Raw genomic sequence first — 12,510 nt, 5'->3', positions numbered from 1 at the left:
AAAGCCGTGAATCGGTTTAATAAAATGAAATCGGAAGACAATGACGGTGGTGTTTTCTGACGTGTGAAGATTTAAGCAAGTGGAAACCAGAAGTTCGTGACTTTCTACAAAACTGTCGTCGTTTAATAGAGTTAGGTTATAACATTCTTTGTCTAGCACATTTTGTTTCTGTGTTATCTCCTTAGACAATAGCCATGTGTCCTCGGACGTTCCGAGAATCTCATACCTAACGAACACGTCCTCGTTGGACATTCTTAGGAAGGGGACATTTGTGATTTTCGCCCATCCCGAATCTGATAACCTCTTCCCTGGAATCAGACATTTTTGGTTGACGAAAACACCTACGTTTTCAAAATACCTATTGCTGTCAGTGGGCTCAAGTTTTCCATGTTTGAGATGGTAAAAGGAAAAAACGAAAACCAATGCTGCAATGACTGAAATTATTAAGGCGCCGAAAAAAATCAAACATCTAATCACACAATGTTTGCGCTTTTCAACAATACAGCGGATAAGAACTATGACGAAGCGAATGCAAGCCGCTACCAAAATCACTGCGCCTTTGGCAATTTGTACATTGCTTACAAGCTCCTCTCGACATACTGCAACGTACATGTTCAGTGTAATTTGTGGTAGATCTGCACACCAAATCCCAATAGCTGATAAGAGATCAACACACAAGTCTATTTCCTTCCCCTTAAACGTTTTTCGTGCTGAGACCACAGTCTCCGTGGTGAAGATAAAGACACCGATGATTGCGAACGTCAACACAGCATACATAACAGACTCAGAGACCGGTCCATGAACCAAACCTTTCTCCAAACCCTCTAGCCGAGCAAAAAATATGAAGTCTGTTAAAACGTCGACAAAATTCATTGCCAAAATCAGGAAAAAAAGACTACACCGCCTTGAGAGTCGCATTTTCTTGTCTTGTCCTGACACTAAGGATATATTACAAAACTGGATATTGCAGTGCTTTATTCCGCCTTGTATGAAGAATGTCTCAGGGCAATCGTGGTAAAGTCTCAGTGTGACGTAAGAACTTTCTAACTGCAATTTGGTGGTGGTACGTTGACACTTGACACCCTCTGTCCGAACGTAGTTTTGGTTGTGGTATTCCGACTGTCAATCCTTTACATTATAGGAAGATGATAAACAAGGTATTCCAAACGCCAGCTTTTGTCACACGGACGCTCAGGTTTCTGGGGGAAACTGCCTCGTCTTTGTTGTCTGTAATATATATGGTTTCAGTTTCAATTTCGAACAAAATCTGAAAATGAAAAATGAAACCAAACTACAGGTAGAATTAATTCATATTTAATTCTATACTGATAATATAAATATGGATACATTCTTGGCTATACTAGAAAAATATAATTAATTTACAATAACAGAACTATTTGCTTTCGTTATGTGTCTGTCTTTGTCAGCCTCGTTGTAGAGTGACTTTCTTATTGCCGACACGCCAGCGCGGCGCAATGATCCAAGAGCCTCTCAACAATACGGTCTCTGGGAGCCCTGGTAGGCCCTATATACCGTGACAATGAAAATGTACGCGTAATTGTTACCAGCAATACAGTAGACATGCAAAACTTAAATGAAGGCCCTAGTAAGCCATATATACCGTGACAATGAGAATGTACGTGTAATTGTTATCAGCAAAACAGTAGACTGTAAGCCTTAATTGAAGGCCCTTGTAAACCCTATATACCGTGACAAGGAGACTGTGCGTGTAATTGTTATTAGCAAAACAGTAGACCGGTAAGCCTTAACTGAAGGCCCTAGTAAGCCATATATACCGTGACAATGAGAATGTACGTGTAATTGTTATCAGCAAAACAGTAGACCTGTAAGCCTTAATTGCTGGCCTTGGTGGGCCCTATATACCGTGGCCTAGAGTGAGATAGGTACGTGTAATTGTTCACATCAGCAATACAACTTACCCGGCTTCTCACATCGCTGTCTTCTGTTAGTTACACACTTCTGGGTGTCGCCACAACTGCTGTTGTTATATATAAGCTGATCAGGATAACTCACTTAATTATTGCTGCTTTGAAAAATCCAGTGTAATTCCCCGTTAATAATGATAGTGAAAATATATATAAGTACAGGTTTGGAGATCCTTCGCAGTGACTGTCGACCAATAAACCATATACATGCACCTCACGTGTTCTGTATAGGCTTACCTACGGAGTCACGTGCGCGCCGTTTGCAAGATGAATAGTTCCACTCGATCTTCGGGATCGTGAAGATATTTCTTGACGAAATACCAGGCTGAATGCCCACGCAACAGGCTTTTCATAATTGTGTATCGTATACTCGTCCGATGCTCAGCTCTTCATCTGCACTATGTGTTTTTTTTTTCTTTCGTCTACTGATTTGAAATAAGTTAAAAGCCCCTCGGAATTTCCCTTTAATGATGTTACTGGAAGTGAAAGTAGAATTGAGGATTCAAGCCAAATGACAGCATAGGTATATGCTGGCATGTCCGTTCCTCCAGGCACGCGCATGTAGGCCTGTAGATCAGCTACGGAAACACACATACAAATGTATTGTTGATTATATTACACAAATTGTTACTAAAAGCCGGAAGTTCATCATCGCTCTTTAAACATCCCTGCAGGCAAACTTAGAAAAGTCGGATTGGCGTTACTTTTGGGTTCTATTCGTGCCATTAAAAGCACTTGTACAAACCCCGAAATTCTGAAGCACACTTAAGTCGATGACTCGTTTCAAAATACAACTTCGAGTTGTAAATGGGATTTAAAGCTTGCAAAAACTTTTATTTCTTATGCAAAAACTTTTATACAACATATTTAAGGCACATCGGACTACGTTTTCGCGTCGAGTTTTTGCATAATAAAATCGTATTTAAATCATAGCGTCTTGTTTCTTGTTTCTTGTTTCTTGTCTTTTACATGCTGAAACTCGATATCAAGTTTAGGGTACGTCGAGTTACCGTGGTCGATATATACTTGTGTTTTACCGAGACACAAGAAGCACACTATACCAGCAGAAAGTACAGTGTTCATATACATTCCGATGATAGTTTTAATTACATGTGCGACATGCCTACCTTGTTAACATTGGGCATATATTTATGAACTCATACAGTCACAGAGCCAAAACAGTTTTATATATAACACCACCAAATGCTTGTAACAGCGCCGCCTGTATATTAGAGGTAGATCTATAGCTAAGGAAGTAACCCCTACCCCTTAATCCCTAACTCCATAACTCCTAATTCTATAATCCCGAACAGCGGCACACCAGCACGGCGCAATGATCCAGGAGCCCCTCAGCCTCTGGACCCGGTTTCCTCCCACCATAACGCTGGCCGCCCTCGTATAAGTGAAATATTCTTGAGTACGGTGGAAAACATCAGTGAAATAAATAAATAAGTATAACCCATAACCCCACAACCTTTAACCCCCTTATCCTCGAGGTACACCAAGTGCGGGCTCAATACCGACCTTGGACCGGAAGAAATTGTTGACTCCCATGCTTTCACTGTTTGGACGAGACTGTTATTTGACGTTTTTTTTTGTTATGCAACGGAGCTCATGTGAACGTTTGCACAGCTTTACGTTCCGACTGAAGGCCACTTGACCACTTGACAACATGGTATATGTGCATGTTCATTAAATAAAGAAAAGTTTATGAGTAACTTGTAAAATGTCTGAAACACGAGCCCCGGAGCCTAAGAACTTTCCACACTCCTAATACAAGGACCCTTATTGCTCATATCACTTATGACGCCAGGGGTACCCAGTGTTACGACCCAAACTGTCTGTATTATAAAGAGATGGCTTGTTCGAAATACACGACAGTTTAGGCGCACAAAAAAGTAACCAAAACCAGCAGATTTTATTTTACAATAATTTATTAGCTTAACAAGAACAGATAATAAGACTTATACAAATACTAAAGTACTTAAGTTTAACAAGAAAGGATAGCGGTATCTATACAAATACTAAAGTACTTACGGTGTCAAGTCCAAACGGACGCATATATTCCACAATATATATACCACACAGACATAAATGCTCAGAGGCAAATTCACAAGAGGGAAAATCCACAGTATAACTGAGTGTATGACGAAATATACACAAAATTCCACAGACAGGGTCCGTGTACTAATAAGCACTGTGTATACAAGAGCACAAATTAAACATGCAAGTTCAGATTGAACAGGTGCTCGGCGGAGATAGGATATAACAAAGCCAGAGGCTATAAAGACACCAAAATTCAGCACAAAAGGCCTACTAAAGTAATACACAGCAAAGCATCCAAACTCTCAATAATTCTCCTTTCTCTCCGTTCTCTGTTCTCCCCGTTTGACCTGCTTTCATAGGTCTTATATAGCCTGGTGGAATTGACCAGAATAAGAAAATTCCTGAACACTTGATGTAAACAAACAGGCACCGAACTGAGCGCATTCTGGAGTATTCTAAGGTAGAGGCAGACAGCAGGCGCTGAACTCAGCGTATGTAAACAGTGGCAAGCTAAATTTAGAAACTGACGGCAGTCGTGCACATAACACCAGCGAAACCAGAAGTGGTTAGACGAAGGTCACGCTAACCGGCAGTTGAAGTCTCTAGTAGTAGATCCAGAAGTTGAAGTGCGCTATGGCCCAGCAGTGTTATATTTAAAAAAAAAAAAAAAGGACAAGCCATACTACGTACTACTGCTCAACCTGTTTACATGATGTGTTACATATCTATACACGTGTTGTAGTATATGATCAGTAAGGCACATATATGTGTCTCTAAACTAAATGATGGTCGCAGTCGTGTAAGTGAAATGTTCTTGGATTTGTGGTCGAAGCAGACTTTCGTATACCAGCCGTCAACCAAAACGAACAAAACAGGTCAATAATGCTAGAGACGATTTGATAAAAGATCTTCAACACAAAAGAAAGTATATAGCATACGAAATTAGGATGGAACCATGAAAAGAGAACCAGTCTACAGTTATAAATGACGTTGGAAAGACACACGGGATGTTCTAGGCGAATGAGTGAAATCAGTATTCAAATCGTGTACCACGCTGGAATATAACATGATGAATATGGCATCTAGCCCCAGGCTAAGAGGAAATAGACAAAATCGCAAAGCAGAGTGCACGGGATTCTGGACGCTGTGTCCATATGTACTCAGATGACAATTATACATAAGGTAAAACTTAAGAATATTAAAACGAAGGCGTTTAATGTAACAACCTTGAAACACAAGCCTTTGTAGTAATTACTTGTAACGTTCATGCAAATTGGCACACAGGATGTAAGAACTGATACAAGGCGAGATATGTACACGCCATATGCAGGACCCTTGGGTATATTGCTTTCTAGTTTCCTATAAATCCAGCGAAGATGGATGTATAAATATATGGAATATGCAATATATGGATTATATAAAGCTAATTACTTTTTAATAATTTCTGCATATTGTTATGTGCAGAGGGCTATGGACGCTTCTAGTGTTTATTAGCAATAAAAGAAACAAATTTGTGCTATGCTTTCAATTATAAACATAGATAATATAGTAAATATAAATCTACCACAAAATTCGATGACCTACTGGGTGTGACTAAAACATAGCATTAACAAAGCACACATATTTGATGGGGAAACAGTGAATGAGGTGGGATCATACAGACAAGAGGGTATCAGTGATTATATACCATGAAAGACTACAGCATACAGAGTAAAACCAGAGCGGCGACGACATTGCATGTGGTAGTAGGCAAATAGTCATATCTAACCGGTGAAATACGCTCTCTTGACAATGTAATTCAGTTAAGGTTTTATTCCAACTGTTGATGTACTGTAATAGTAACTACTTATACACCCCGCCCCTACACACACCCCTAGCACCACGGCTTAAGCAGAAATTGGTACAAAAATACACTGAGTTTAACTTCAATTTATAAGACGGCCTTATTATTCGTTAACACCAAACCACGTAAATACCAACCAATGAACACTGGCAGGAGTAAACAAAAAAGTTATTGCATATAAATGAAAAGTAAACATTAGTTTTCAAATATTTTACACAACTTCAAAAGATCGAATCCTAAAACAGTGATGAACAAAGTAACCAAGCACCGTGAATTTAACATTAAATCAAATGGAAGCGCAAGATAACAGGAATAAGTACTACAGAAATTTCAGTTTTGACAATTTTTTCTTGTAACATTTAGTCTGACTCTCATCTAAAGTCAAATGTTGAAGTAAATTGAAGGACTTTAATGTCAGGGTTAATTTTAAAACATAAAACATTTCCTTGAATATGCCTTCACCTACCTACAAATCACCAATGTCAATTTTCAAGGTGGTGTCCCTTGTTGGATATAGATTTCCTGTACTCTCACACTGGTAGTAGCCTGTACTCCAAACGTCCTTTATGTCAGTCAGCGACGTCTGGTGGACAACGTTTCCCGAGTTCGAAAAGTACCGGAAATAACGCACTGGATTGACCGGAATATCGGTTAGCTCCCTTTGCCCACGAGTCGACGTGACATTAGGCCCCATGATGTCTGGCTTTACATTAAATGAGATGTCACCAAAGATTTTAGAATTGCTAAAAAAGCCGTGAATCGGTTTAATAAAATGAAATCGGAAGACAAAGACGGTGGTGTTTTCTGACGTGTGAAGATTTAAGCAAGTGGAAACCAGAAGTTCGTGACTTTCTACAAAACTGTCGTTGTTTAATAGAGTTAGGTTATAACATTCTTTGTCTAGCACATTTTGTTTCTGTGTTATCTCCTTAGACAATAGCCATGTGTCCTCGGACGTTCCGAGAATCTCATACCTAACGAACACGTCCTCGTTGGACATTCTTAGGAAGGGGACATTTGTGATTTTCGCCCATCCCGAATCTGATAACCTCTTCCCTGGAATCAGACATTTTTGGTTGACGAAAATACCTACGTTTTCAAAATACCTATTGCTGTCAGTGGGCTCAAGTTTTCCATGTTTGAGATGGTAAAAGGAAAAAACGAAAACCAAAACTGCAATGATTGAAATTATTAAGGCGCCCAAAAAAATCAAACATCTAATCACACAATGTTTGCGCTTTTCAACAATACAGCGGATAAGAACTATGACGAAGCGAATGCAAGCCGCTACCAAAATCACTGCGCCTTTGGCAATTTGTACATTGCTTACAAGCTCCTCTCGACATGCTGCAACGTACACGTTCAGTGTAATTTGTGGCAGATCTGCACACCAAATCCCAATAGCTGATAAGAGATCAACATACAAGTCTATTTCCTTCCCCTTAAACGTTTTCAGTGCTGAGACCACAGTCTCCGTGGTGAAGATAAAGACACCGATGATTGCGAACGCCAACACAGCATACGTAACAGACTCAGAGACCGGTCCATGAACCAAACCTTTCTCCAAACCCTCTAGCTTAGCAAAATAAAGAAGTCTATTAAAATGTCGACAATATTCATTACCAAAATCAGGAAAAAAAGAATACACCACCTTGAGAGTCGCATTTTCTTGTCTTGTCCTGACACTAAGGATATATCACAAAACTGGATATTGCAGTGCTTTATTCCGCCTTGTATGAAGAATGTCTCAGGGCAATCGTGGTAAAGTCTCAGTGTGACGTAAGAACTTTCTAACTGCAATTTGGTGGTGGTACGTTGACACTTGACACCATCTGTCCGAACGTAGTTTTGGTTGTGGTATTCCGACTGTCAATCCTTTACATTATAGGAAGATGATAAACAAGGTATTCCAAACGCCAGCTTTTGTCACACGGACGCTCAGGTTTCTGGGGGAAACTGCCTCGTCTTTGTTATCTGTAATATATATGGTTTCAGTTTCAATTTCGAACAAAATTTGAAAATGAAAAATGAAACCAAACTACAGGTAGAATTAATTCATATTTAATTCTATACTGATAATATAAATATGGATACATTCTTGGCTCTACTAGAAAAATATAATTAATTTACAATAACAGAACTATTTGCTTTCGTTGTGTATCTGTCTTTGTCAGCCTCGTTGTAGAGTGACTTTCTTATTGCCGACACGCCAGCGCGGCGCAATGATCCAGGAGCCTCTCAACAATACGGTCTCTGGGAGCCCTGGTAGGCCCTATATACCGTGACAATGAAAATGTACGCGTAATTGTTACCAGCAAAACAGTAGACTGTAAGCCTTAATTGAAGGCCCTAGTAAGCCATATATACCGTGACAATGAGACTGTACATGTAATTGTTATCAGCAAAACAGTAGACTGTAAGCCTTAATTGAAGGCCCTAGTAAGCCATATATACCGTGACAATGAGAATGTACGTGTAATTGTTATCAGCAAAACAGTAGACCTGTAAGCCTTAATTGCTGGCCTTGGTGGGCCCTATATACCGTGGCCTAGAGTGAGATAGGTACGTGTAATTGTTCACATCAGCAATACAACTTACCCGGCTTCTCACATCGCTGTCTTCTGTTAGTTACACACGTCTGCAGGGGCCGCGGAACACTTTTTCCTAATGTCCGCAAACATTCCAAGTTCAATGAAATTAAAATTTAGTTGCGGCATTATTATTGATCTGATATTTTACGGGGCCAGGGCCACATAGTCAGTACTGTACCGTAACGTTTAACATGACTCCATTTTCCATGGAGGCTTTGCGTCGCGATCTGATAAACAGTGGGATTGCAGAGGTACCGGATTTCGATACCGGTACGTTAAGACAACAACACCAATCACTCTTTATCTCTCTTTTGAGCTTTAGTTTTCACGGAAGTAAACTATAAAGTTGGCATCATAACATGCAGGCCTCGCTCTTTAACAGACAGCGTAACACTGATGTTGCCATTTATCTAGTTTGAACTGTTTTTGTGCAAATTAATAAGCATTTTACCGGATGTATAGATGGCGCTGCAGGTCAAACCCCAAAAATACCTAGTGAAGTGTTCTGAGCCAAGGTGAACTTCAGAGGCGTTCCGGCAGCTATATGGTTGTATTACCCATACATGCAGCTTTGACGTAGTCTATGTCAGGTCTATAGATAGACTGAGTGTCTCAGTGTCGCTTTCAAAAACGCACCAACATTTAAATATGTCACAAAACGCAGGAGCAAAAAAAAAGCGAAGCTTACAGCCTGATATAGCTTCTTTTTTCGCCTCAAAATCACAGCGTGTTGACGAAATTCCGACACTCGCTGATCATGAGAGCCAGCCATGTACCTCACACGGGCAAACTGCGGAGAAGACCGAGTCCACTACGGCCGGTGAGCTTTCAGAAACAACACCTGCCACCCAAAAATCTGGTCCTAATGCCGATAGTCCCCATTCGTTGGATGGTATGGCTATGCGTGAGCCAGTCTCTACTTCGCCTAACCAGCTGTCAAATTTTAATTTCCCAAACAGGATGTTCGGGAAACAGCAGCGATCTTTTCAACCTCAGTGGTTCAAAGCCTTTTCTTGGCTGCATCTGGAATATAATAACACTGTATTATGTCACACTTGTGTCACTGCTGACGAGCAGCGCAAACTTGGTAACGCCAAAAATGCCGAGAAGGCATTTCTCATAAATGGATTTTCCAACTGGAAAAAAGCTCTTGAAAAATTCCGTGATCATCAGAAATCCCAGTGCCACAAACTAGCTGTTCAGAGCGTTGAGTTACCACAATAATGTGGAGATATCGGAGAGCGGTTGGATACTGCACTAGCAGCTGAAAAAAAGTGGAACCGCTCCATTTTAGTGAAGATTTTAGAGAACCTTAGGCTGATGGGGAGACAGGGGCTTTCACTGCAAGGCAGCACAGACGAAGACTCCAATTTTATACAGATTTTGAAACTCAGGGCAATCGATGACCCATCTATTTTGAAATGGTTAGAAAAAAAAACTGGCAAATATACCTCCCATGATATCCAAAATGAGTTACTCAAAATCATGGCCAACATCATAGTGAAAGATATTGCAACATCGATAAAGTCTGCTGGATTTTTCGCTATTCTCTCAGATGAATGCACAGATATATCAAACAAGGAGCAATTAACAGTCTGTCTGAGGTGGATTGACAAAGCCTTAGAGCCACATGAAGACTTTGTCGGGTTTTACCACATCCCAAACATAAACGCAGACACTATTGTCGGCGCTATTAAAGACACCTTAACAAGACTGGATCTGTCTCTCAATAACTGCAGGGGGCAGTGCTACGATGCTGGGGGACCTATGGCCGGGTGGAAAAATGGTGTGGCTGCTCAAATCAAGGCTCAATCAGTGAATGCACATTTCACTCACTGTCATGGGCACGCACTTAGTTTGGCCATAAAGGATACAACTAGTGGCTGCAAGCTGCTACGCGATGCCATGGACACAACCAGAGAAATCTGTAAACTAATAAAGCTTTCTCCTAAACGCCAGGAAAAACTGGAACAACTCAAGGCCGAGATGCAACTGGACACACCTGGGCTCAAAGTTTTGTGTCCAACTAGATGGACAATCCGAGCTGAAAGTTACAAACGCATCCTAGAAAACTATGATGCGCTTCAGTTAGAATGGGATGAATGTTTGGAGGGCAAACTAGATTCTGAAATGCGAGCCAGAATAATAGGCGTGAAGGCTCAAATGGAGAGTTTTGATTATTTTTTTGCATTGAACTTGGGACAGAGGATATACAGTCATACTGACAATTTGTCCAAAACATTGCAGCAGGGCAAACTCTCGGCAGTAGATGGTCAGCGTAACGCAGAGCTTGTCGCTAGTGTTCTACAGAATATGAGAACTGATGACAATTTCAGTGCATTCTACGCTGTTGTCAACAGCAAAGCTACTGAGCACGAAATAGCTAAACCATCGCTACCAAGAAACCGGTCGGCCCCACGTAGATTTGAAGTTGGTGAAGGGCAAGCAACGTTTCCCAGAACATGCGAAGATCGATACCGCAGGATATATTTTGAAGCGATTGACCTCTCTGTTAATGCTATCAAGAGCCGCTTTGAGCAGCCAGGGTTCAAGGCCTATGCAGAGATGGAGAGTCTGCTCATGAATTGCCTAAACGGAGAGGACTATGCGGCAGAGTTGGCTTTCGTTGAGAGTGAGTATAGTGGCGATATTGACCTCTTCCAATTTGAGTCCCAGCTGACACTGTTCAAGGCAATGTTGCCAAATGAGACTTACGCCTGTTTTCGAGATATCTACTCAGCTTATATTCAACTCAGCCTGGGGAATAAATGTTTGGTTTCAGAAGTTGAAGTTTTGATGAGACTCATTTTGGTCAATCCAGCCACCGATGCTGTGGGTGAAAGATCCTTTTCTACAGCCCGTCGCTTAAAGAGCTGGCTTAGATCGTCAATGAACCAGTGTCGATTCAACAATTTGGCAATTCTGACTGTCCACAAGGAGCGCACTGATGCCATAGATTTAGTATCCGTAGCTAATCAGTTCAGCTCCTTAAATGAGAATCGAGTAGCCACTTTTGGAACCTTCAAAAAGGAAGACTTTGACAGAGCTCATTAGGCCTAGATCTGCTGCGTAACCCAGATGAGAATGGCGACTTTGAATTGTGACTCTAGTTTTAGGCTGTTATGGTGCTTGTTTTGGAGGAAACTCACAATATCAGCATGCTTGTCATTTAAGCTGTTCTCAGCACTTGCATATTTACCATTGAAATTCTTCAATCTCTATTTAGCGAATATACAGAACTGCCGTTTAAAAAGTTACCGTATATACCGATTAGTCATTACAACCTTGTTGTGATGGTTGCTTGGTCGAATTAGGGTTTCCGTGTATTCAGCAATCTATTTCTGTCCTATATGATGGCGGGGAGACATTAGCCACTTTGTTGTTACCACCACAGGAGTTGTTACCACAGAGATATAGTCTCAGCGGTATATTCAAGTTACTGCCAACGTTAATGTTTGTAATAGTCGTTTTAATCAATCTTAATGAAAGATTAAGATCCGAAATTTTGTAGTTCCTTAATTGTTTTCAAAATCCAACACCATTGGTGTTTCAAGTTATTGCAATTAAGTCACTTTTCTCGCTCATTCATCCTTCCCTTTTTAGCGCCGTAAATCGCCGAAATCGCGTCTCCGGCCATCTAGGGTTTCAGAGCTTCCGGGGCCTAGGCGGCCCCTGGACCCTCGCCTGTAGGGCAGGGATAATCGTCCCGGGCCTGCAGTTAGCCCCCCCACTTCTCAAATCGCTCCGCGGGCCCTGCGTCTGGGTGTCGCCACAACTGCTATTGTTATATCTAAGCTGATCAGGATAACTCACTTAATTATTGCTGCTTTGAAAAGTCCAGTGGAATTCCCCGTCAATAATGACAGTGAAAATATATATAAGTACAGGTTTGGAGATACTACGCAGTGACTGTCGATCAATAAACCATATACATGCACCTCACGTGTTCTGTATAGGCTTACCTACGGAGTCACGTGCGCGCCGTTTGCAAGATGAGTAGTTCCACTCGATCTTCGGGATCGTGAAGATATTTATCTGCTCGACGAAATACCAGACTGAATGCCCACGCAACAGGCTTTTCATA

The 12,510-nt window shown here is 41.0% G+C and overlaps 2 protein-coding genes across 2 annotated transcripts in view; one reads left to right on the top strand and one right to left on the bottom strand.

Moving 5' to 3' along the window:
* The window catches only part of LOC135476463 (uncharacterized), a 35,774-nt gene extending 26,576 nt beyond the window's left edge, over nucleotides 1–9,198 (bottom strand). Inside the window, exons 1-3 of the mRNA XM_064756492.1 lie at nucleotides 9,115–9,198; nucleotides 7,087–7,411; nucleotides 6,302–6,891 (exon numbers count right to left, since the gene is read on the bottom strand). Coding sequence (XP_064612562.1) covers nucleotides 6,302–6,891; nucleotides 7,087–7,411; nucleotides 9,115–9,198 — 999 coding nt within the window. The remainder of the gene's footprint in view (nucleotides 1–6,301; nucleotides 6,892–7,086; nucleotides 7,412–9,114) is intronic.
* A 188-nt stretch (nucleotides 9,199–9,386) lies between these two features.
* On the top strand, nucleotides 9,387–11,480 carry LOC135476462 (zinc finger MYM-type protein 1-like). Its single transcript, XM_064756491.1, has 2 exons — nucleotides 9,387–9,632; nucleotides 9,663–11,480. The coding sequence occupies exons 1-2, from the start codon at nucleotides 9,387–9,389 to the stop codon at nucleotides 11,478–11,480; spliced, it is 2,064 nt and encodes a 687-aa protein (XP_064612561.1).
* Nucleotides 11,481–12,510: the final 1,030 nt, after the last annotated feature.

The sequence above is a fragment of the Liolophura sinensis genome, chromosome 10 (assembly GCF_032854445.1).
Source record: "Liolophura sinensis isolate JHLJ2023 chromosome 10, CUHK_Ljap_v2, whole genome shotgun sequence".
In the NCBI taxonomy this organism is placed as follows: domain Eukaryota; kingdom Metazoa; phylum Mollusca; class Polyplacophora; order Chitonida; family Chitonidae; genus Liolophura; species Liolophura sinensis.
The sequence above is the reverse complement of the archived record's forward strand: the minus strand, read 5'-3'. Positions and strand labels throughout refer to the sequence as shown.